The following is a 25,487-nucleotide window of genomic DNA, read 5'->3' as shown; positions in this document are numbered from 1 at the left end:
TTTTTTTTTTTTTCTCAGGAAGATGCCCAAGAATTGTAATTTACCGATTCTTCATGGGTTCCTGAGAACAGTACTGATTCCAGTTGGCAGGTCTGCTCCTCACTATCACCCATTTTCCTCTGCAGCTCATCAAGGACTGCAATGAAAATGTTCAGCGCATGAAAAGCACTGAAGAGCTGATCTACCTCAGCCAGAAGATTGAATTTGAGTGCAAGGTGAGCTTGCCCATGCCCTGGGCCTTGCTCTAGCCTAATATCTCTCATCCCTTTCCTTACGAAGTCAGTTGTGTTTCCTTTTGTTCTCCTCCCCAGTATACATTGACATTCTGGTTCAGCAGTTCTTACACAGCTCAGTTCTTTGTCAGTGCTTCCCTTACCAAACACTTGTGTCAGACTTCAGCTGTAGGTCTCTAACATGAAGTATCCTGGTCCAGCTGAAAAGATGAAAGCATGCCTCCTTTGGAGAAAGACCAAAATCCAAAACTCATGGATACCTTTTTCCTTGCATACACTTGACATAAGTTTTTACTTCTGTCTTGTAGATATTCCCACTTGTTTCACAGTCAAGGCGACTTGTGAAGTGTGGTGAATTGACAGCTCTGGACTTCAATACCCCAAGTCCAAAATGGAAAGTCACTACCCGTCCTATCTACCTACATCTCTTCAATGACTGTCTGCTCCTGTCTCGGCCAAAGGAGTGAGTGCTTCAGCCACAGTTCTTGCTGTCCCTTCTGAAATGCCTGCCTCTTTCTGGGTCTGTGCTTTGGTGAGAGTCCGTTCCCTCTGCCTGCCAGCAAGTGGCAGCATTTGTCAAGCCATTTTCCTAACCTTGCATTATATGAGTATCATGTAAGTATGTGCAATCTGACATTCCTAAGGTTTAATTAAAATATACAATAATATAACTAGGCACTTTATTGTTCATAGTGCAATATTTCCATTCTGTCTACCTCAACAATATGAAACACTTTAATAGCAATTTATTGTAGTTATACTCAAACAATAATTTCCTCCTAAGTGACAGTATGAAGGCTCATGAATGTACAAATTAGTGAAACAGAAAAAGCAGTTAGCTGGTTGAGGGAAAGGTGAGTGGGTGTTTTTATTATGCTGTAAGCTATCAAATAAAACCTTGACTGGACAGAGCTTGCAAAGGTAGTATATTTCTACCCTTTTTGTTAAATCTTCTCTCTCTTCTCTGGCTCTCTCAGATTTCCAGAAAAAACAAAGCTTATGGTGCCTGAAGCAGATCAAGAATCATTAAAAGCTTCTTGCTTTACTAACATCAGGGACTTACTTCTTAGCCTTCATCACCTTAATACTCACAATTTTTGTTCCTCCTCTTTACCTGCAGGGGTGGACGTTTTGTTGTATTTGATCATGCCGCTTTCTCAGATGTGCGTGGGGAAAAGTGTGAGATGAAACTGCATGGAACAAACAAAAATGTTTTCCGTCTCTTTCTACTTCAGAATTACCAGGGAAAGAGAGTGGAGTTTCTATTTCGTACAGAGACACAGTAAGTTAGCTCAAGGTTACCGTAGTGTATCCTGATGCCATAACCAGACACCTTCTAGAAGCCTGGCAGTTGTGCCTTAACTACCAACATGCTGAAATATCAAGCACAACTGCTGAATGGAAGACTCAAAAATCATCCTTTTGCCGTAACAAGCCCCTAATGAATCATGTTGCTCCTCTCTCATCACAGCTGCTTATAGAATACTACAGCGTCATTTCATACCATCAGCCTGCAAAAGCGGGAGTTTTTGCCTTGTCCCACCCTTTTTTTCCCCAGTTCTTTCCCTACTTCTATAAGGACCCACTTCCTGACCCCTCCTGTGAGGATGGACCCGTGTGCGCACATGCACACAGACACTCCTGTCATCATACTGCTATCCCTCACACTGAAACCTGACACGTATCTGCTGATATTTTTCAGTAGTGAGAAGCTGAGGTGGATCTCTGCTTTGGTTCCTCCACAAGGGGAACTGGACCTCCTGGAATGCCCTGGTGAGATTGCTCTGCTATTATTAACAAGGAGGGTGGGCAACTTAGAATCACTGCAAGGTGGAGTATCCCAGAATGACTCCATGGCAGAATATTTGCCTTTATGTAATTAAAACATATTCATGTTTTTTTCCTCAGTGTCACGTTCTGACAGTCATTCTACTTATTTTTACTCCTCATTTGGTAGAAGACCTGTAATCTCCCTGCTCTTCAGTGATTGGGCAGTCTCTTATCCTCTTCCTCCTCTGGGTCTGATAAACAGAGGTTTACTGTTACTTTCTTGTATACCATTATGATCTTTCCTCTCGTATTAGATGCACCACAGGTTCAATGCATAAGGACGTACAAAGCTCGGGAAAATGATGAGCTAGCTTTGGAGAAAGCAGATATCATCATGGTTATGCAATACAGCAATGATGGTGAGTAGAATGAACAATATCTAAAATTATGGGTAGCAAGTTAAGTAGCATAAAGCTTTTGACAGCACAATCCAGCTTCAGAAGGAGCTTCTCACTTGTGGTTGTTGGATTGAGAGAATAAAGAGACTTTTTATCTTCATTAAGGAACTTTATGTGGAAGCTGAAAGGGGCTTTAGGGCTTTGTTGGAGTGAGGTTTGGGGGAAGAGTGATGAAAAAATGCTCACCTATTTTACCTCATGTTGTGTTTGTCCCCACTCCTGCAGGATGGATGGAAGGAGTGAAACTTTCGGACAGGGAGAGGGGGTGGTTCCCCTCAGAACACGTGGAGCTCATCTCCAGCAAGCATGCGCGACAGAAGAACCTGAAAGAAGAACAACGTGTGAAGAATGCTAAGCAGCAAGTCTTCTGCAAGAAATAATTCTACCTTGTTTGGACCTGTGCAGTCTCTCTGCCGCAGAGAAACCATCTTTTCCTATTGTTTCTCAGAATAAGTACCTCTGCAAAGAGTGTAATACAGCACTTTGATAGAACTGCATGTCTTTCGCCAAAGAAAGTGGGAATTCAACTGGGAAAAATTATTCACTTCCTTTCTGTCACCAGGATTACAGCAGCAGAAGGGAAAAATATTGCATGTATTGCTTGCTTTGTGTTAGTAGGGAGAGACTTTAATCGTACAGAGCACTGGGATCTGGACTCCTGGAAATGTATTCTGGTTTTACCACTGGCACATTACTTCAGAATTCTGCCTTAGTTTTTCTGTTTATGAAATGGTGGTAAACTTACCTACCTCACTGGATGTTGTAAGGCTGAATTCATTATTATTAGCATACTAAGAGCTTTGAGTTCCTGAGAAAGATGGTGCTAAGCACATTAGATGAGTATTTTCCATGTGAATATCCTCTTAATGTCTTGAGAATATTGATCTCCATAGTATAATTTCTACTTAGAACAATGGATCTATTTGATCATACATGTCTACTGTTTGCTTGTTTTTTTGAAAGGCACAGCACTTCATTGTACCTAAGTTGAACTCAGTCTTAGCATGCTATTAAGAATCCTCAATAGCGTTAGAATACCCATTTGAGTTTCAGAAAGTTTTGGAAATTACTGTGATGATTTCCTGCACCTTAGGAAGTATAAAGCTGAAGAATCTGTTTCACAAAAGTCACCTCTCTCCTGAAACAGGGTTCTAGTAAGCCATCTGAAATAACTGTTTTTCACTCTACCTCCCACTCAAAGTAGAACAGTTACTTTTTACAAAGATCTGACATGTTAGTACCTGCCCTGTACAAAACAACCATGTCTAAGTGTTTGGAATGAAGGGGCATTTCCTGCTGCTCCTAATCTTATAGCTGATATGGTACTGCATGCACCATTTTGCACACTTATAGTAAACACTGAGATACTTAGCCATTGTAGATAAAGTCAAAATATGTGCCAGGGACTCTGTTTTTCTTTTCTTTCTTTTTTTTTTTTTTGTAGAACTCTCCAGTTGTAAGTCCAGTTTACATGTAGTCCCGCTTTTGTGCACAACCTATTTGAGGACATGCCTTCAACTGTAAAATATTGTTTCTGCATTTAGTTACATCAATACAAGAATTAATACACCAAAGAAAACCGTAGCTTTCTTGCATTTAATATATTTAAAGAATTAATTATCTTCATATTTCCAGCTTTCCTTTTCTATAACGTTCTACTTTTAATTCCCATTTACATTGTGGTATAGCTTATTTCAGCCTATTTATGTCAATAATTGTAGCTGGATTAAAAAAAAAAGTTTTAGTCCTAGTAAATTCATGCACTTTTCCTGTTAAAATAAAAAATATTTCTGCTTATTTTAGATTTCCATATTAAATGAGAGTAGCTGACTATTTTCTGAATATTTTCAGAAATATATTCAGTATTTTAGTTTATTTTTTCCATAAACGCTCCTTTCTAAATTAAGTACAAATTACTGCCTTAAGTATAGCTAAGAAAACGTGTTACTAGCCGTGGTAATGATCTTTAGAGCCTTATGGTATAAGTCTGTGTGAATGCCCTGAAATAGTTGCTGCTGCAGGTTCCCTAGTGGTATTAGTCATCAGCGTATCAAGGTAAGCTAAAAGGATGACCTAGAGAAGATGGGATTTGGGTCTACTGTACTAGTACTGTGGGATTTTTGGGCCCCTAACTACAAGAATGATACTGAGTTGCTAGAATGCTTGCGAAGAACAGCAACAAAACTGGTGAAGGGACTAGAAAACAAGGCATACGAGGTTAGGGAACAGGGCTGTTTAATCCAGAGAAAAGGAGACTCTGGGGAGGGAAACCTCTTAGATCTCTACAAGTACCTGAAAGGAGGTTGCAGCAAGGTGGGTGCTGAACTTTTTTTCAAGTGACAAGTGATGGGACACGAGGAAATGGCCTCAAGTTGTGCCAGAGGAAAGTTAGACAGGATATCAGGAAGTTTCTTCACAGAGTGGTGAGGCATTAGAACAAGCTGTCCCATAGAAGTGGTGGAGTCATCATTCGTGGAGGTATTCTTAAATATGTGGATGTGTGGATGAGGCACTTAAGGGCATGGTTTAGTGATGGATTTGTAGTGTTAAATTGATGGTTGGACTTTATGATCTAAAAGTTTTTTCCAACCTTAAGATTCTAGGGTTGTCTTTTTAATTTATGGTCCAGTCTACAGTATGCATACACTTTTCTTGCCTAGAATAACTGAAGCTGGTACCTAGCTCAGAGCAAAAGTAAAGCCCTATCTCAAACTGCACAGTCACATAAGAAAAGTTGTAATCCTCAGCAAGATCTGCAAATGTTCAAAGATCCAAAATATCTGCTCATCTAGGCCTTATGAAATATGTGATCATGATCACTGATGTTTCAGTTGTGTCCATGTAACATCATCTTATGCAAGCAGTCCCAGGTGTGTCATATTTGTATCAGTTTCATCTTTGTTACCTGCCTCTTGAAGAGGAATGCTATAGATATTGCTATTTTCAATTAGAAGTCATCTTGTTAACAATTTATAAACCAAGAATTCTTTACTCTTTCAACTTCTGCTCTCAAGAGCGAGCAGGCATATTATTTCCTAGTCTCCTAAGGTGGTTTTTAAGTTAAACAGTGTATGTTGTCAGAATTTTAATTGAGATAGGAAAAGTTAAGGACACTATTGTTGTGAGGGATAGAACATTTATACTGTTTAACTACTTGTATCAAAGGTTAACTTCTCCCTTTCGCTAATACATGTTCCCTGTTGTCAGGATTTTGTTCAGGAATATTTAATAATCAGCTTATGCTTTTAAGTGATTATATCCTGTTTTACTTTGACTCCTTACATTTCAGATAGAGACAGTGAGAAGCTGAGAACTAATTAACTAATTGTTTAGCTGCAGCACCATCCTGCCTCCAAAATCTGTAAAAAATCTCCACTGACTTGCTTCATGCTTTTTGAGACTTTGTAAAAGCCAAGGAGCTGTCAATTAAGCTACTGCAATTCTTCTCAATATCTCTTAGCACCTTCAGTTCATCAGAATCAAGTTGACAGACTATCTCTCCCTTACATTATTTAATAGGGTGAACCTGCCTAGCCAGAAAATTGGTATGCAACAGGAATAGGTTAGAGCTTATCTGCTCATTCTCTACACTCTAAGATGAGCTCCAAAGAAGGTCCACTGAACAAAAACACTGAATGAGAAATGACCTTTTCCTGTATGTCAGCAGGGTCTGGGACTCAAACACTAGTGCTGTCTATATCCCGGTCACCTGTGTAACTAGCTTCAGGAGTCTATTTGACATCACAGTGGGTACAGAAAGAAGTAGCTATGTGCATAAACAAGAACTTTTTAGCTATATGTTGAGCCCATCTGAAGACCCATAAAATATGTAGTTTTAAACACCTCCCCTCCACAGAATCACAGCACACATCCCAGTAAAAGCCATTATTTGAACAAGAATCTATAAATGCTGCTAATGTTTTACATTATGAACCGATACGGTGATTGGTGAAGTCTGAGGAAAAAAAAAAAAGTTTTGTATTTTGAAAAATGAAGAACTGTAAGAGGTAACCTTTCTTTCCTCGTTGTGGCTCCAAGTGCACCAGCAGGCTTTTATTACCCTGGCTGGTTTCCTACACCAATTAATCTGTTCCTTGTTGTCTCAGGAGGTATCTTTGAGCTTAAGCACAGGACATAGGACCATGTTGTGGAGTAGGCTTGTGCCTACAGAGACAGGAATACCTGCCTCTGGCTGCAATTCCTTCTGCTTGTGACTGCAGCCTCTGGACAGACCACAGTCCTGATTCATCATCTCACCCTGCCTGAGGCTGTCAATGGGCCCTGCTATCATCACCCTGCTCTGATGCTCTAGCTGTGCATTCCGGTCCATGAGGACACCACCTCTGCCTATACTGGAGTCGTCCCTGACTCTAGGTTGGTCTTCACTTACAAAGCAGCTCCAATCTTGCTGTTTCTGGCTCTCCCAACATGTTCTATCAACTGGAAAGACAAATTCTCTCAATCTATCCAATTAAGTATTCCTGTCAATGCCAGACATACATTCTACATGTCACATAAGCTACCTCTAGAGAGGGATTCAAGACAAAAATCTAAATTAGGGTTCTGACAAATTAGGTTAGGATCAATTGTAATGATTCCCCTTTGCAGTCATTCCCACTGCTGCTACAGGAAGAGCTAGAATGGTGATGGCCATTAAAGACTGTGGCCTGAGTGAAGAAAGAAATCAAACTTAGTGCTAACTTACCTTAAAAGGTGGGCTGTAAATAAAAGCATGACTTTCACAGGAACCTTTGGAGACATAAAGAGTATCTGGACAAAAAATATAAGTAAATGAGCATTTCCATGCTGCTATGAGAAAAAAAAAACTCAAAAGATAACCCACAGAAGTGGGCAAGTATGCCTGTTTCTTTCTGTGGTAAGAACAGTGATGAAATACAGACATGAGCTACATTTGAAAAGCTTTGTTGAGAACCTGGGAAAATCTTGGATCATGTCTAAAAATAAAATGTTGTAAGTACTGTCATTTTTTTTCATTTAAAAAAATTTGAAATACATAAATAGACACGTTGCTCTAAAATCTAAAACTTCACAGCCCTGGAGACCTTGTATTGGTTCCTTCTAAAGAAAGACAAAAGAAAGCATTCTCCATAGTTCTTTCTCTTCTTCAGAATACTAGAAAAAGCTGCTATTTGAGCCAGGTACTAGAATCAACCAAACTTCACTCAATAAGTAAACACAATGTTGATTAGAGACAAGGACTTCTAAAGCAGTCATTTTTTATTTTTGTGCTTTGGTTTAATATTTAAGAGGTTCTATCTACTTCAAGATCAGAGTTGTGCCTGGTCAGCTAAATGCCTCTAAGAAATTAAGCATAATTTTAGCTTCAATAACATTCCAGCCAGCACAGCTTACATTTGCTGGCTGAATCAGCTGTACTGTCATAGTAATTGTACTTGATTAACACAACTCTGCCACACATGCTTCAGTTTATACTCGTTTAACACTATGAAATTACTCTTGGGTCAAAGCATCTCACTGGCACAGAGTAAAGGGGCAGGATCACCTCCCTTGACCTACTGGCCACAGTTCTTTTGGTACAACCCAGAATACGGTTGGCTTTAACTGGGCTACAAGAGTGCATTACTGTCTCTTGTCCATCTTGCCATATGCTAGTACGCCCAGGTTCTTTTCAGCAGAGCTGTGGTCTATTCTTTTGTCCTCCAGCTTGTACTGATAGTGGGGGTTGCCACAACCCAGGTGCAAGACCTTGCACTTGGCTTTGTTGAACCTCATGAGGTTCACCTGGGCCCACTGTTTGAGCCTGTCTAGCTCTCTCTGAATGGCATCCTATTCTCTGGGTACGTATCATGCAGCTTGGTGTCATCCACAAATTTGCTGAGCATGGACTTGATCCCAATGTTGTTGATGAAGATATTAAATAGCACCAGCCCCCCTACAGACCTGTGTGGAACATCAGTCTTCACTCCATCCAGGCATCGAGCCACTGACCACCACTCTCTGAGCACGATCTTGCAACCAGTAGGAGCCCTGCCCTACCGCCAGCTGGCTTTCATCTGCTGCAGGGCTTTCGAGTTTGCTGCCCAGTTACATACGGTTCCATCGGGAGTCCTCTTTTTTTTTGCACTGGCGTAGCCCGCCTCCGCCGCCCCCTGCCTAGCCGAGTGGCTGAGATAAGGTAGTTCGGAAAACCCCAGCGCTCTGGGTTACACTTTTCCCTCAGAGGGTCGCTGGCGCCGCAGGTGGATTTGATGAGCTGGCTGGTCTCGCTGCCCGCATAGGGCTCGCTGCTGGGTGGGGCATTAACAAGGCTGCGCCCTGCTGTGGTGGGCTGGACGCACAGCAGCCGTCGAGCCGGGATGGACGGGGTGGGCATGGAGGAGGAACGAATGCCGAAAGGGCTGGGTAAGGGTTGGGCTTCAGGAATACGATAGCAGCTCATGTTAATCATCGGACAGGAGGCACCCGGCAATGAGCCTAATGAGCAGCCCCCGGAGAAAATAACAACCCTATCGTTTCCTCCAGGCTGTTACCTGGGTGGTGGTCCTGCCAAACCTTGACCGGTACTTGCAAGAAAGGTGATAAGAGCCCTTGCCCCAGGGATAGCTGCTATGTTATCCGGTGTGCTGTCTGGAGGCTATGGGCTGCTGTCAGCTCAGTGTCTTTGTGGCCTTGGAGTCTCAAGGCTTGCAAAAGCACAGGGCAAACTGGAGAGGAGGCTGTTGGTCTTCCCTTTATAGCTCCCTAATGGGATCCTGCTGCCTCAGGGTTTCCAGGCTGGTGGTGCTTATGTCCCTCAAGACAATTCTTTTCCTCTTTGAGTTGCACGAATGGCTCTGTGAAGTTCATGTTTGTCCCTGCATGTCCAGGTTGCTTTGCACCAAACACTCAAAGCAGCCTTAAAAATCTTCCTGTTGCTGTGCAAATATTAACTTTATTCTAGAAAATTCTGAGGAGGTGACTGTGAGGAAGAGGACAAATTTGCTTCTTGCTCATGCAACTTCAGACATTCCAGGCTCCACTAGTATGATATAACCTAGTCACTTAAGGTGTCTTCTAAGATTATCCAAAAAATGTGATGCTCAATCGGGTCTCTTGTTGCTGCAATGATGGAAGAAGGAGTGGATTGGCAACTCTCTGGTTGTTACTGTTAAGGTCTATATTTTTTTTTCCAAGTTTTACTTTCATTTCAGGTCTCTTCTTGTTGATATCAAGTTACTTGTCAAGTCTTTGCTTTGTGTCTAAGAAATAGAGGTGGTAGATTTTCTTTTTGATGAAAGGATTATTTCTGCAGGTGATTGCAAAAATCCCTGCTTTTGATCCATCTCTCTATTGCAGATGCAAGGAATGGGCATAAGACTTTGAAACATGTTTTGTGATGTAAACACATACCAATGCATGCATAAAAGTAAAAATTAGTTGAAAGCGTTCTGAGACAATCAGTAGGAATTTTTGAAGATGTTCGTCCCAGCTGGAAAAGATCACATTTTATTTTTTTTATTCTGTTAAAGTAATAGTTGACTACTTTTCTTGCTGTGTTGTTTCTTAACTATCTTCTGCTATTTGATCTCTATTAGCATAGTGCAGTCAGTGCTTTTTATTAAACTTGGTCAGACTTCTTCATCTATTTTTGTCCTCAGATACCTTCTTCATTGTCCATCCTTAGGTTTGTTATTCATTACTGTTGTGTCTGAAGCTGAAGAAAGCTAATGCAAGTCAGTTAATAGATGTTCATAGAATTCATTTCTTTTTACTTTGATCAACTTCACTATGATAGAAATAGAAACCTCTATAATCAAAAAGTGGTGCCATTTATCAGATAATCACTGCTGACAGAATAGACCAGAATCTGGCTTTCATTTGTCTTTTGCTTATTTTAGTAAGGAGTCATTTGATGTCTTGATACGTCACTGATTTTTATTTTGTTCCTTATTCCAAAGACCTATGTTATTCACAGTGCTCTTTTCCTTATAAGTACTACTGTTTATTATATGCAGCTTTATTTTTTGTGTCTAGTATTAACTCATACTAGAGTTTGCAGTTGACTGTTTTTTTGCAGGCATTCTCTCTCACAAGATAAGGCTTTTCTAGGCTCAGAAGTTTAGATATCTCTACGTTGACCATATTGTATTCTTTTTTCTTTTGTTATCCTGGTCACAGTCTTCATTTTGAACTCTCGAAGTGTGTTTGTCTTTTTTTTTTCACTGTTAATTTACAGTGCAGTGTTCCCTCTCCCATAACTGAAACTTATCTAGGCACACCTGGGTTAGAAATCATGCATATGAGTCAGTCTGGGGACATTTATTTTTTGTTTATTTATTTATTCCTTGTAGAGTGCAAGGACAGGAAAGAGGGCTTAACACTGAAAACTGAGCACTTTGTGGTAGATGCTAATTCTCTTGGTGGACATGGTACAGTGTGCAATGCATTGTTTACATCCCAACATGCAACTATAAAAGAAGTTGGGGATACCCTGGGTACAGAAGATAAGACCAGCCTTGTGAAGGAGGAAGGTGGCAGTTACTGCATGCTGCAGGAAAGTGGGTCAACTTCTGAAAACTCAACGTCCCTACCACTCAACCTTGCCTCAGTGTGCAGGCAGTTGTCAGATTTCCACAGCAACACAAATTCTGTGCTTCCTCTTCGCATGGTTAAGTTTGCACAGGCACCCACAGATAATTCAGGTTCACTCAAACAGCATGAAGGTTATTACTCTGATGTGACTGAAAAGGAGGCCAAGAAGAAAAAAAATGATGGCATAAGTGGAATGTGTGCTGAGAAAGCATCTAGTGCAATCTCTGGAGACCTCTGCAGGCTAGCACTGTTAGAGGATGTATATGGCCCAACTACTTGCAGGTCAGTGCTCTGCACTTCAGCCAGTACTGTAGCGCAGGAATCCTACAATGTATCTTCATTCCTGGAATCTGGAAGTAGCCATGGTGAGAACAAGCAGAAAAAAGATCTACCTGAGAATCCAGAAATTCTACCACCAGTCAAGAAGAAGACACGCACCTTCTATAATGCAGGTAGATAATGGGGAACCAAGTGGCAGACAGTGATACTTGTAGTGATAATGGCACTAATGTTTTTTACATCATACTGAAGGCACAGCATGGAGGTGCTGAACTGCTCTGAATAGTATTTGCTATGCATTCTGCACTATTAGAGGTGTGAGAAATTCTTCAGTTAGAAGTTGCCAAGTGTTTCTGTTTGAACTATTGCTAGCAATGCTGTTTGTTATACTGTGGAAGGAGACATTACTTTTGTGGCTTGCTTTTAAGAAAATACCACTTATGTTGTTGTATTTTTAACTACAGTAAAAAAAAAAAGGGGGGGGGGGTCTTTTTAAATGACTTTTGTCATTGTTGTTTGTTTCCACCTCTCTCTTTTTGAACAATGCATTATTTCTAGAGCAGCTAGAAGAGTTGGAGAAGATGTTCCAGGAAGACCGCTACCCTGACAATGAGAAGAGGAGAGAGATAGCAGCTGTGGTTGGGGTGACACCACAGCGTATCATGGTAATGGCTGTGTGGGTAACAGTGACTGTAGGATCTGTGCCAGAGAAATGTCAGGGGGAGGAACTGAGGCAGGGAGGAGAGGTTAATCTTGCAGATGCTCTGTGGAAGAAAGAATTTTTAAGAGTTCTGGATTCACCTGGGGAAGCATGGAGTCAGTCATTGCTGTTTCTTTGCCTGTGTCCCCGTGTGTAGATCATTCCTCTCTGAATGTTTCTTTCTATTGATCAGGTCTGGTTTCAGAATCGCAGGGCAAAGTGGCGAAAAACAGAGAAGTTGAATGCCAAAGGTGGCAAAAAATACTCAACATCAGCGGCTCTGTCAGTCCATGCTGGGTCAGAGAGTTGTGGGTGAGGGACTTGCTCTGTTTTCTCATTTCTCCACAATAGATACCTAATGAATTAAATCTTCACCTGTCACTTTTGACCTTTATGTTCAAGTCATGGAGAGCTGATCATAGAGGCGAAAGTTTATTGCCCTTCTGTTTTCTCCAGTCAGACACGTTTCTGGAAAATTGTTGTAGTGGCTCCTTTTAGGAGAGCTTTTGAGCACACTATTTTTTTGCTGAAGCCATGTAAAGAGCAGAGAATTGGATAGAAAGGATCAGTGGAATCACTCCTTCATTTTTATTTTATTTTTATGTGCTGTTCAGGCCTTTTGTGTGCACACAGGAAACCTTTTATCCCAGACCGCCTTCCATCACCACTTTACGTTTTCATGGATTTTTCACTTGGTGATGGAAATGCTGCTTGCGTGTAACAGTTTCACAGAGACATGGGCTTCTCTGAAGAGATGAAAAATAGCACCTTTCAGAGATGAGTGGGGAACATTTACATTTGAGAGAAAAAGGAATAAGTGAAAAGATATGTAGCCTTTCAGGGGAAGGAGGGGGTGGAAAAAAGGAAGTCTCCAGAGGGTGGTGTTTATGGCAATCTGGTAGGAGAATCTTGTTGTTAAGACCGAATGAAAACAGAACCATTAAGTGACAGATAGGAGACCACCCAACTGACTTCATTGCACTGTCCCTACTGCCTGTCCTTTCCACATGAATAGTCTCGGACTGCTTCCCCAAATATTGGTTGATAGCGTCCCTTGCGCTGCCTCCTTGCACTCATAAGTCAGTGTTTACTGATCTAATGATCTAGGATCTACCTGTTGTAGGATAGTTTAAAAAAAAGTGTGTATTTTGTGGTAATGTCTTGCATTGTCTTCTAGTTCAAGTTCATACCTTTTATGTCCAACTTCAGGGCACCTCTTCTGCCAATGCCTCCATTGCCTGACCAGTCTGCCATATTAAGTGTAAACACTACAGCTGGGAACTGCTCCAGCCTGCTCAGTGAGCACTCTGCATTGCTTTCTTCCTCCTCAGGTGAGACCCATATCAGTGCAATATTCTACAGTTATTTTTGGTGATGTTGGGAGGCTCTCAGACACTTCAAGGGATGTCATGTCCAAAAAGTGACACCAGATTTAACAGTTTCCTTCTAATCATGTTAATGGCTATGTTGGATGGTGCCTCTGCAGTAGTGCTACAGTTGGATGTACTGTTCTTATTCATTCATGTTGTACCACTGCCCAGCAAGGAATTCTGAATATGAGCTCATAAGGATATGTGATTAGACATTCTGCTGTTGTGGTTGTATGATAACTGGTGCAGCTGGAGGTGCTTCTCTACGTGATGATGAAAGTATTATTCTGGATATTATGTGTTCTTTGGGGCAAAAGTACAAATCCCACATTCTAGTTTAGACGATAGTTTTCTGGCTGCAACCTGTAATGAAGTGAGCTTGTGAGGAAGGTGCATCATGTGAGATTTTTGTCAGGTACTCCATACCTTTCTATCTTAACAAGGTGTGCGTGTGTGTGTGTGTATTACTTCCCCAGACATTATAAATAGTGCAAATATACATTTGACCTTGAGGAAGTGAGACTATGTGAGTTCTCAAGCATATAGCCTAGTTTAATTGCTGTTGCAGTGCTGTTGGAAGTCAGTGAGTTGTGCTGTTAGATCAGTTTTCTACCTGAGCTGCATTTAAACTTGTTGATGGCAACAAAAGAGAGGGTTTATTAAATTATGTATTCATGTGTAGAATATTGGAGCATTCCTTGAAGACAGGAATGTTCCTTAAACTATTTCATAAATACATTTACTTTTCCAAGTTGGCATAACTTGAAAATATTTCCAAAATGATGTGGATTTCATGACTTCCTTAGGGAGGGATATCTCAAGCAATAGATGTGCTGGCATGTGGTACAGAAATTCCCTACTCTTCAGTATAACTAATTCATTTGAATTTCATGCTGTTGTTTCTGACCCTCATTGTATTCTATATATACTTATACATACATAGATATATTAGAAAGTGATCCACACAGAACTGCCCTTAATACTGAAATATATATTATAATATATATAACACACATATATAATATATAGTTATAATATATATAATATATTATATATATTATATAATATAATTATATATAATATAATATATAATTATAATTATATGTATTATATATATAATATATATATAATATAATATATATAACATATATTATATATGTTATATATATTATATATATATTATATAATATAATTATATATATATAATATAATATATAATTATAATTATATGTATTATATAATATATATAACATATATATAATATATGTGTGTTATAGATATTATAATAGATATATAACACACATATATAATATATAGTTATAATATATATATTATTATATATTATATATATTATATTATATATATTATATATATATAATATAATATATAATTATAATTATATGTATTATATATATAATATATATATCATATATAATATATACACATATATTATATATATGTTATATATTATATATATTATATAATATAATTATATATATAATATAATATATAATTATAATTATATGTATTATATAATATATATAACATATATATAATATATGTGTGTTATAGATATTATAATATATATTTCAGTATTAAGGGCAGTTCTGTGTGGATCACTTTCTAATATGACTCAAAATCTTTAATGAATTTTTAATAGTACTGATACCTGTGGAATAAATTTTGACATTGTAAAAAGCAACTTTAAGAGCCTATAAATAAATTTGGAATGTCAATAAATAACTATATGTGTTAAAAGAGAGATACTTACTAAAGATACTTTCTTGATATCAGCAATTCTGTTGCATAATCAATTCTATGAGCTCCTTAAACAATATGACTGTTAGCTTTTCTGCTTCTTGCAGTGGAGTAAACATGGTAAAAAGTATTTGAATAATTTGCTGTTTTCCAGAATGTTGAAGTGGTGCAGACAATTGAGTCCTGTACTTAATTAGTTAAAGACCAAGATTCTGAAAAAATAATTGATTTAAAGGAAACAAAGCAAAGATCCTCTTATTTCTATACTTGTCTGCAGAACAAGTATAGTTGTCCTGGTTCCTAAAGTACATTTGCAGACATGCTATTTAATCAAGAGAAGAGTATATCTGTTGGAGAAATAAATTTTCATTCAGGGATACGATCTTGTCATCTGTCTATATTGAGCAATTTCTTTCTGGGGAATCTGCACACTGGAATGCAATTCTTGATGTGAAAAAAAAATCAAGATAAAGATTTATGGGTTTTTACTCCCCAGATCCTTTGAACTTGCTGCTGTGTGTAAATCTATCTTTTATGAAATACATGCTTCCTCTACTTGTCTGAAACTCTAGTATCTTCAGTATTAAGGACATGTGAAGATGAAAATATACCTTAATCTACTAGGTGTATGTAAGGGAATAAAATTCTCATTCTCTTTAAATCAAGCTGAACAAGAAGTAATGAAGTCTGTTTGTCATCTAGGGCTGGAAAATACTTTCCAAATAAATATCTATGTGACAAAAATAATATTACCATTTCTAAATTACTTTGCAGAAAATAAGCGTGCTTCGCTAGTGAGCATGAACTGTGAAGTTCAGTGACTGTTTTTTTTCTTTTTTCTTTTTATCCTGGTTTCCTGAGGGGAGGGAGGAGTGTGCTATGTGTAATGATATGCACACAGGCTGAACTCACTGTTTACAAAATCCACCCTTCCTTCCAATCTTAAAGCTACATTCCTACAAGCCACGGGAAAATTGTTACCCAGGAAAAGTAGAGATTTAAGTTACTGTTCCTTCTCAGGGAAAAGACTGCTATTAGAGTTCTCACAGGCGAGAAATCTGCATATCCCATTCACAGGAAAACCTTCAGTTAAAGTTGTATCTTAGATGTAGGATATCACAACCATGACAAGTGAGACTTTTTTTTCCTCTCATCTAGAATTGCATAGGCAGACCCATTCATCCTCATTCAGAAATAAGTTTGCTCATAAACGAAGCTATCCAGGGCTCACCATTTTTCTTAGAAGACTTCAGAAAAAGAAGATAAAACATGGATAGGATAACATGCAAAGTAAAAGAAGCAAAAGAAGAGTGAACAAATGAATAAAAAATTATAAATTCACAAAGCAAAGACTAATAAAAGTGGCCTCAGTGGAAACAACTCATAGCAGATTTCAGCAGAATAATCTGTGACACATGCAGTGGTGCAGTTGTGCTCAGAGACTGGCCCAATGGAGTGATTGTTCAGATGCTTTCCTTGGTAGCAGTGTTTCGCCACTTTCAACTGGACAAGCAAATTATTTATGTGCATGAGAACACTACAACCTGTTAACTGACTTCTGTAAAGTGCTCAGTGCCTTTTTTTCCTTTGTTTTTCCTTGTTCTCTAGACAGTGGTTATGATTTTTTTTTTGTCTCACTGTTTGATACAGTTCTCCAAAAAAGATGGTTAGCTGGTTAAAAATGCCAGCAAGTTGTAGTTGAGATATTTTTCCTTTCTGTCAGTTATTGATAGCACAGCTAACAACAAAATCAAAAGATTCGATTATGCTTCAGAAATTTTTACTTGAGCTTGCCTTCTTAGAATTCTATTCTTGCATTTTTGCTAGATTAGTAGCATGCTTTAAGCAAAGTAACATGTATGTATATGTTTGATATTTCTCGTTTGCAGTTTGTCTGAGACTTCTGACAATTATATTATTCTGATTTAGTGATTTAGCGATGGCCTCTTAGAGATGAAACTTGAATGTCTCTGAGTAGGACTGAGCTTCCTTAATGTTATGGAAAGTTTGGATGCATGTAAAGGCATGAAATGCCTTTTACATAAAAACAAGAACGTGTTTCTGCAGATAAGCACTGGCCATGCATGTAAACTTCCAGTTATAGCAGTTCCTTGAGCAAAACTAGACAGGCAGTTGTATGTATTTTTGGATAATTTTGTGTATTTTATGAGATTTTCTGGTGATTTAGCTGTTGATGCCTACTTTTCAGAAGCTGTTTGTCAGCTTATATACAGTTAACCATTTACCCCCATAGAAATAAAAGCTACATTCTATGCCTCTGTTAGTTTAAGATTTTTTTGTTTCCCTTGGTGGTTTTTCAGGAAGTATTTCTTTCATGTGTCTGTTTTGCTGAGGACACGTGGTGGGAGCATATATTTTTCACAGAACTTATAATAATTTCAGGAAGAGATTGCATATGTGAAATGCTTTATGATGGCCCTTAATGTTCTACTAAATACTGTGATTACAATTACACAGGCATGTTTTATTATAAGAAACTGGATTGGATGGTGTGTGATTGAGACTCACAGTAACAGAGCCTTTTGCTGAACTCTCGATGCTTGAGAAAGCAGTTCTAGTGTAAGTACATCGTGTGAGGTTAGTTTGGTTGCTCAACATCATCTGTGTTGTACCCAACACTGTGCTTTTTGAGAAGTTAGTCATGTTCCCCAGACCTACTGAACAGTCTGCGAGCAGCTGCTTGTTTATCTGCCAGAATTGTGACAGTTGTCTCATGCCAAGGCCTTCTGGAGTTAGCATGATGTGCTTGATTAAGAAAGTAATCTATGGCAGGTATTGGGAGAAAGAGCTCCAAAGCAGATAGATATCACCCTAATACCAATTATTTTGGAGGTGATCTGATAACAGCAGTGAAAGCAGATCCCTAAAACATAGTCTCATAGTTGAAACCATGCCCAGTTTTAAGTTCACGGACACATCTGTAGCATAAAAATCAGTCCCCTAAAGTCTGGTGCAAGACTGAAAACAGTCATCTTGAGAGACATATACATATCCTTCACATCTTTTTCTTTCCTTTTAACTTAAGACTGTTTCATTCATTGGAAACTTAAAGAATGGGTCTCTTAATTCTGCCAGGATGCTGAGAAAGCAGCTATACTGCAGCAAAGACATTACTTAGGGTTCTAATGTCATGATCACAAGGGTTATTTGTACTAAGTGTTTAGAATATTTAAAAAAAAACAAAACGGAGCATATTTCTCATTATGTGTGAAGTGGGTTTAGAATTGTTTTTCTGGGATATGTTATTAACACTGCTCACATTTGTCCTGAGCAAGGCTAAGGCCAGCTTCAAAATAGTTAATTGTACTGTCATTATTGAACTAAAATTTATCTGGAAATAGACAGTTTTTCAGATAAGTTTTGCCCTGTATGGTTACTGTTTCATAAAGTTTACTCAAAATATTGTATTCTGGGCCTTTACAAATGAAGGCTTTTGTAAATGAAAACAGAGCTTCAGCTCCATTTCTTCCTAAGCTATTTTGACTTGTTATGAAACCGAAAGTTGTTTTGACTTCTTTGTTTTACAAACTTTGGACTGTATGCTATGTCGAAAGAATTATGAATGTAATATGTACATGCAACATAAAGGCTGCCTGAAATGGAGAAAGAGTATATTCAAATAGCAAACTAAACCACTGAGAATTGCCTGGGAGCGTGAATGCTTCAGAGATGCCATTCTAGGTCTTGATCTTGTTTTTGAAATTATCCCAAACTCAGGGCTATTCAAGTTTTCACTGAAATATCCCAGCTGTCTCTTTCCATAGTTGCAGTGAGTTGGAGGAAAAAAAAAAACATACAGAAAGATACAGTAAGATAAATGCTGGGGAATCTTAGAAATGGAGCTGAAAATGATTGAAGTGGAATCTGATTAGCTCTCTGGACATGCATTCCAAAATTCTGTAAAAGTTGCTCATTCTAGCCGCAGCTGTATTATGTTTAGGTTTTATGCCAAAGGCCTTTAGCTTACACCTGGTAGAGTGCATCTGATGTTCCCCTCTATGCCTGTGAGGGTGAAATACAGCTGTAAATTATTTGCACTACCATAGCATTCCCTGAGTGCACTGCCGTGTGTGGAAATAGACCATTTCTGCTTGAATAATAATATCTGTGTTATATTCTCATTTCTGCTCATTCTTAATCTGGTTCAGCCTAACTAGTCTTGAAAAAATCATTTCAGTTGTCCTACATACCTGAAGATAGTTACATTTCTCTAAAAAGAAATAATTAGCTGTTTCAATTAATAGAAGAACATTCTGTTCTCATACAAAGTTCTTGAAGAGCACATACAAAAATTCTTGAACATCTGTGTTCTTGTTCTGGATCACCAGCATACATGCTTATGACCTTTTCTCTTCCTATCATGTCCTCCTTCACCAGAGGTGGCTTTGTAAGAAACTGCTAAGACAGAAGAGACAGGTCACTAAACAAGACTAACAACTGAAATATGTTGGGTGTGCTTTTCCACCTCCCAGCTTCCTTTTCTGAAGGCCCTTCAGCTGACATCTATGGGTTTTTGTTTAGTTTTTTATTTTTTTTTTTTAGTTTTTGGCATGACTCATCAAAGGCCAAATCAGGAGTGAAAGTTGTTTTTAAAACACAGCCTAGATGGTCTATCTCCGAAGACATGCTTTTTGTTTCTTTCAAACTAACTGAATTTTTCAAGAGGAATGTGCTGCACAGATTATCTTCCCAGAGGACAATAGACATGGAGGAAGGCTAGGGGATCTTGTCTTTTTTCCATGAAGTACTTATTTTCATTTGGCTGCCTTTTTGAGAGCTGAATAAATCTAGTATGCAGAGACTGAAATCCTGAACATAATCTTAGTTAACTAACAAACATAACTGTATGATCCAGAGAGCTTGCTACTACTTGTTTTTCTTCCCAGAAGCAATGCTGCTACTTGTTCGCTTTTATTCACACCAGTTAACCTACCCTCCTTCACTGGCATCTTGCCTTTCTGTTTTACCACTTTTCTTAGACCAATCCTATGTTTACACCTTTTTAGTATGACAGTCTCTCTTTTCATTCACAGGCTCTTCAGTGACAGGAATGATGGCATCTTGCGAAGCAGTTCAGACAAAAGCATTGCTGCAGCTTGACTTCAGTTCCAGCAGGGTGGAGTGCTTCCCCAGCCTTCCTAGCCCTCCACCCATTCGCAGGGCCAGCCTCCCTCTCAGTCTTTCCTTCAGCCCCTTTAGTCACATTGTTCCCTTCATGCTGGATGCACCCAACAGTGAATGCAGCTCGTCCAGTCAGGAAGTCAGCTCCAAGGAGGCCTTCACTTATAGCATCCAGAATCAAGGGTAGGAGCAGATGAGATTCTCTTTGAGGAAGACAAAGAAAGTGAACCTTGGGAGGGCGAAGCTGGGACATGGGACAAGGAAATAAATGGGGAGCATAACCAAGAATTCAAAAGAAAACAAAACTTTTATATGGAGTATGAAAAAGAGTATCGTGTCGTAGTAGGACTATACACTTCAGAAAAGTGATATCCATAGTAATTGCATGCATATCAAGTGGAAGTGAAGTTCAGAAGCACATCCTTGAGAGGTGATGCATTAAGTGTTGGTGTGTGCCTTAGAAAGTGGGAAGAACTGAAAGGTAGTCCCCATCAATGTGCTATGTTAGAGAATCCTGCTGTTAAAGCTCTCTTTTTTCCTGTGCCTGAGATTTGGAAGAAAGAGTTGGAGTCAGATAAGGATTTGAATGGCTGTCAAGGGTGAAAAACCAGCAGTTGAATATTTTACAAGGTGCTGTACAGTGTTGACCCTACTTTGAACTCTGAATTGCTTCTCTTCTTGCTCTCCGCAGCTTGTGTTCACCGGTTTCCCCTGAGCAGCTGGAGTTTACAGGCAGTCTAGAGACCCCATACTGTCAGTATGGCAGCCAGGGTGGAACTTACCAGCTGTCCCAACATCCCCAGCAGCACCAGTACTCCCAGTTCCACCGTCTGCCATTTCAGCCACCCAGCAATGTCTCCAGTGTTCACCTCACTTCTACAACACCAACCGAGTCCAATGCAGCTTTCCTTGCCTTATCTGGTAGCAGTGGAATGGTAACCTATAGGGCAGCAGGAGCTGCAAAGGCCTATGTACAAAACCACGTGGGGGAACAACTTGTTTTACAGCAGCAGAATGAAAACTCAGGTAAATTTCTGAAATCTTGACATCTGACTCCTCAAGAGTAAGTGTCACCTGAAAGCCTCAGGGTGATCGGTGTTTTCACTGATGACTGAGAGGAAGAAGGAATGTGCATATACATGCATAATATATACATATTGCCTATCTTTTTCTCCCCTCCCCACAATCTTTTGTTCTCTTAAGTGTTTGTGACCCATTAATTTGAATCCAAATTTACTTCTTAGGTTACATGTTAAGAGAGAATATTACTGTGTGTGTACATTAGGTACTGTAGTGGTTTCATCTGAATTGGAGAGCAACTTGCCTTTTTCAGAAGAATACTGAGCAAACTAACATGCCTATTGTGTAAGGTAGTGGTCAAGAGTGAGAAATAAAAAGGTGTCACAGAAAACTGAGTAGTTGTAGGAAACAAGAAAAATGGGGTTCCAAATCTGCTGGGCTTCCCCAGAGATCATTTTGAAAGAACTTTATGTATCTTAGGGTAGTACAGTGAAAGACAATCAGAGATGGGGGGGGGCATGAGAATTTTGTTATGGCTTCTTTTTTTTAATCTCTGATGGGAATTTGTGATACCACCTAGAAAATTATGCTGAATTGCTTTATTCTAAGTAACCAGGTAGAAATGGCGATATTGGTATAGGTTTGTGTCAGTGATTTGTATTCTGAATTTGTTCAAGTCCTGGTACAATCAAAAGATAAGACTACTGCAATTTATTTACTTTGTCTGTCAGGTTTGTTAAATTAAAATCAGTCTAAAAAACATCTCTCATCAAATAAGAGAATAAAATGCTTTCAGACTACAGATGCTGCTCCTGTATCATTTTTGCAGACTTTGTCAAGGAAAAAATCTGACTCACAGGGTGACTGGTGCAAGCTGGCTCACTGTTTATGACAAACATTTTCTAGAGCAGGTTGGCAGCAACTCTATCTTGCACTTGGCCTAGTTCTACTCTTTGGATGTAAGGTATAATTATTATTTTCTGTAGTTTTTCAGTTTGAAATGTCAGAAGTAATGAGAGGGATGTATTCCAGCACATCAGGTTAATATTTTCATTGTATGATGCAAGAAGCGTGTGTTGTGTGCCTTAGAGCATGTCATGCAAGCATAAAGGGATGTGTAAAGGTATAAGCTTTCCTAGTACTGATGAAGGAGGATTGCTGAAGAAATAGTCTCAGAGTTGATGCTCACTTTTTTCTTAATTCTGTCTGGAGCATAACAGGTAGTGAATTAGCAGTGGCATGGCTCTTTCCTTCAAGGGAGGGATCCTGTGACTATTATACAAAGTGGATAACTGGGGCCAGAGAGTGCAGTGGGGAGGGAACCAAATTGTCCGTGTGGATACGCCATAAATTTTTACTTCAGCGTGTAACCAAGTGAACAATTTAGCTGTATTAATACATATGAATTAAACAAACAAACATTCAAGCTTCCTGAATTGCAGCTTTCATAAATCAAAGTGATGATTAAGCATCCAGCTCATGCTTTGCAGAGCTCACTTGGAAAACTGGAGTGGAGAAAAAAAACCAAACACAATATTGAGGGATGTCATGGTTTTATGATTTTCGGTTATTGGTATTCCACATCATAACATCATGTAGTGGACGTACCTAGTTCTCAGAAAAGAAGGACTACTACATTCCCCACTGTACTTTGCTCCTCTGTTACCATTTTCCAGCCAGAGGGAAAAGATAAAAGCTCGCAGTATAAAAACTTGCGGATCATGAGACCTAGTCCCTTTTTCCACCGTCTCTCGTCTTGGCAGCACCTCGCTCCCCAGCCGTCTTATCGTTGGTAGTAGAGTAAGGCCTACCATGATTTTGGGACATTCTCTCTCTCTGCATTGGATTTATCAGCTTTAATTGTAATTATATTGTATTATAGTGTGTTGTTTTGCATTCCGATATCTTATTTAGTAAATTAGTTTGTTTCTCCTCAGATTGTTGCCGCTGTTCTTTGCTCTCAGGGCCATCTCCCTACCCTTTTCCCCTTTCCCCTTTTCCCGGGACGTGGGCCCGTGGGTCCCCCGTCCCCTTCGTCACGGAATCGGGCCTAACGCCCGTAAACTGTTGACAAGGGGTCTCTAATATCATTACATACACCCGTGTTCTTTAGGTTGTAGTAATACTATTGCTTGAGGGGTTTTTCTCTTAATAGAAATGTTCTGGATAGGTAGACTCCAGTGTAAACAACAAAACTAATCTTCATACTTGTGTGATGTCTGCTTCATTGCAGCAAGCATTAAGGAATAACTGTAACACTGTTTTGCACTGAGTACATTGTCAGTAGCAAAACATGCATTTTTATATACACACGATTTTAATCCTACTTTCCTTGTTGTGATTTTTTCCATTCTTGCTTTTTACTCAGTGGGCATCACTGCCTATCAGGCAGTCCCCTGGAATGATTGCTCCATGCAGGGAGCTATGTTCTTGCATCAGCTGCGCTCTCAAACGGCATTTTCTAGCACAGCAGGAGGACAGTATTTCATAGAGCAGATTTTGTACACGCAGCTGCCTTGCCTGCCCTCCTCTCCATCTTGCCTTCAAGTGCCCAATGGAACAACACTAGGATCCGTGCCACATACTGGAAAACAAAAGGGAGCGATACCATCAGACCAAAGTTCGTACCAGAACCACCAAAAAGAATCAGAGTTGACATCACTTGCTGAAGGAGAGGAAATAGGGAGCAGCATCAGGAAGGAAGAGAGTATTGTTGGTAATGAAAAGTACAGTCAATGTTTTTTTTTTAATTAATTTTTTTAAATGAGAATGGAGATGAAATAAGGAAAGAGTTCCAAGACAGCAATAGCTCTTTTGTGTACTGTTATGGGGTTGTGGAAGCAGAACTGTGGCATGAATGGGAATTGAATTTTCTTTTTTTGGGTTCCTGTCCAAGATTGGCCCAATTATCTCCAATAGCTGGTTCTCAGATTCATCTTTTAGAAATGAGGAATAAATGATATGAGTAAAATAGACGGCAAAGTTCTGTCTTGTGTCAGACTTATTCTGTTGTAAGCTGAGCAGCTACACAAGATTATTTCTACATGTCCCTTCAAGGCAGAACTTCTCTAGAAAGAAGAGAGGAAGGGATAATGTCTTATTCTGAAAAGTCATCTGGGAAATTAAAATAAAACATTTACTTTAGAGACAAAATTATCTTGCTCTAGATTTGCTGTAAAGAGTTGAAGGAGGATGTTTGTCTAATTTTGCAATGTGAAATATTTGGAATTAATTCAGGCAATTCTAGGTCATGTGAGGATTATGTTTTCTTAATAATCTGTTTTTCTTCAGATGTTAAAGAAGAAACTGTTGATTGACACTGTGCTCCGAGAAAAAACAAGAGGAAACCTTACTAATTGAACTGCAAAATAAGAATAGAGAATATTATTTACAACAACTGTGGTTGTTTGGGTTTTCTTTTTAATTATTGTTGCCATTATTGTTTTCCTGCTGAGGAAAGAAGCTGGAAAATTTAAATCAGTACAACTTCTAGTCTGTGTTGTGTTTTTGTTGTTGTTTTTTTCCAAATCTGACTTTATTCTTAATAATTAAGATCTTGAGGGGCATGCAGAAAAGAAAGAGATGATACAGGCAACAGAGTCCCCTGGATAGGTGGAAATTCCCAGGAGTTTGAAAGTATGGCTAGTAACCTGGGAAGAGAGCCCAGGGAGATTAAGATGCATACAAAATGAGAAGGAACTCCAGAAAGTACAGCTAATTTTAGGGACTATAGACAATACAAGAAGTGTTGTGGGAAGTCCGGTCCATCACTGGTTTCATGTTTGCGAGCTTTTACATACAAATGTTATAAAAATTAATACATTGAAACTATAAATGTCAGCAATATAACCAAATCTCCATCAGTTATTTGTTGGTTTGCATCCCGTTTGAATTGCTGAGGATTATGTTGTTCAAAATTACTTTGGAATTGATAACTTAAATATTTGGTGGGTACCACTTTCATGAGATACTAAAATCTGACACAACAGTTTAAGTGGCTCAGTTATTGCAAGAGAGGTTAAGCTTTCAACTGTCTTATTTGGTTAACAGGAACTGTGGATAGCTCATGTGTTATGCCTTGCATTTGCATCTGAATCCTTTCAAGATGTGCTGCAGTTTAATCTGATGGGATGTTTCATAGCTGTGGCTTTTCTCTCACATTCTTGCAAATCTTAATGTGGAAACATCAAGCTGCAATGTTAGC

General features: G+C 38.9%; 2 protein-coding genes across 12 annotated transcripts in view; both read left to right on the top strand.

The window, feature by feature from the left end:
• The window catches only part of ARHGEF5 (Rho guanine nucleotide exchange factor 5), a 38,207-nt gene extending 33,929 nt beyond the window's left edge, over positions 1–4,278 (top strand). For 9 of the 11 annotated variants that reach the window (XM_021393761.1, XM_021393759.1, XM_021393785.1 and 6 more), the window contains exons 10-15: positions 126–215; positions 542–696; positions 1,354–1,515; positions 1,936–2,006; positions 2,318–2,422; positions 2,687–4,278. In XM_021393761.1, coding sequence (XP_021249436.1) covers positions 126–215; positions 542–696; positions 1,354–1,515; positions 1,936–2,006; positions 2,318–2,422; positions 2,687–2,841 — 738 coding nt within the window. In that variant the 3' untranslated portion in view covers positions 2,842–4,278. Of the gene's footprint in view, positions 1–18; positions 216–541; positions 849–1,353; positions 1,516–1,935; positions 2,007–2,317; positions 2,423–2,686 lie in introns of those variants that run through there. The other 2 variants (XR_002437799.1, XM_021393818.1) reach the window with 2 other exon arrangements.
• Positions 8,631–22,085, top strand: NOBOX (NOBOX oogenesis homeobox). The gene is made up of 7 exons (XM_021393828.1): positions 8,631–8,845; positions 10,774–11,466; positions 11,852–11,958; positions 12,187–12,305; positions 13,203–13,324; positions 20,176–20,446; positions 20,955–22,085. Exons 1-7 carry the CDS (start codon positions 8,800–8,802, stop codon positions 21,307–21,309), a joined length of 1,713 nt encoding a protein of 570 aa, XP_021249503.1. The 5' UTR covers positions 8,631–8,799; the 3' UTR covers positions 21,310–22,085.

Source organism: Numida meleagris, chromosome 1 (assembly GCF_002078875.1).
Source record: "Numida meleagris isolate 19003 breed g44 Domestic line chromosome 1, NumMel1.0, whole genome shotgun sequence".
Lineage (NCBI taxonomy): Eukaryota > Metazoa > Chordata > Aves > Galliformes > Numididae > Numida > Numida meleagris.
The sequence above is the reverse complement of the archived record's forward strand: the minus strand, read 5'-3'. Positions and strand labels throughout refer to the sequence as shown.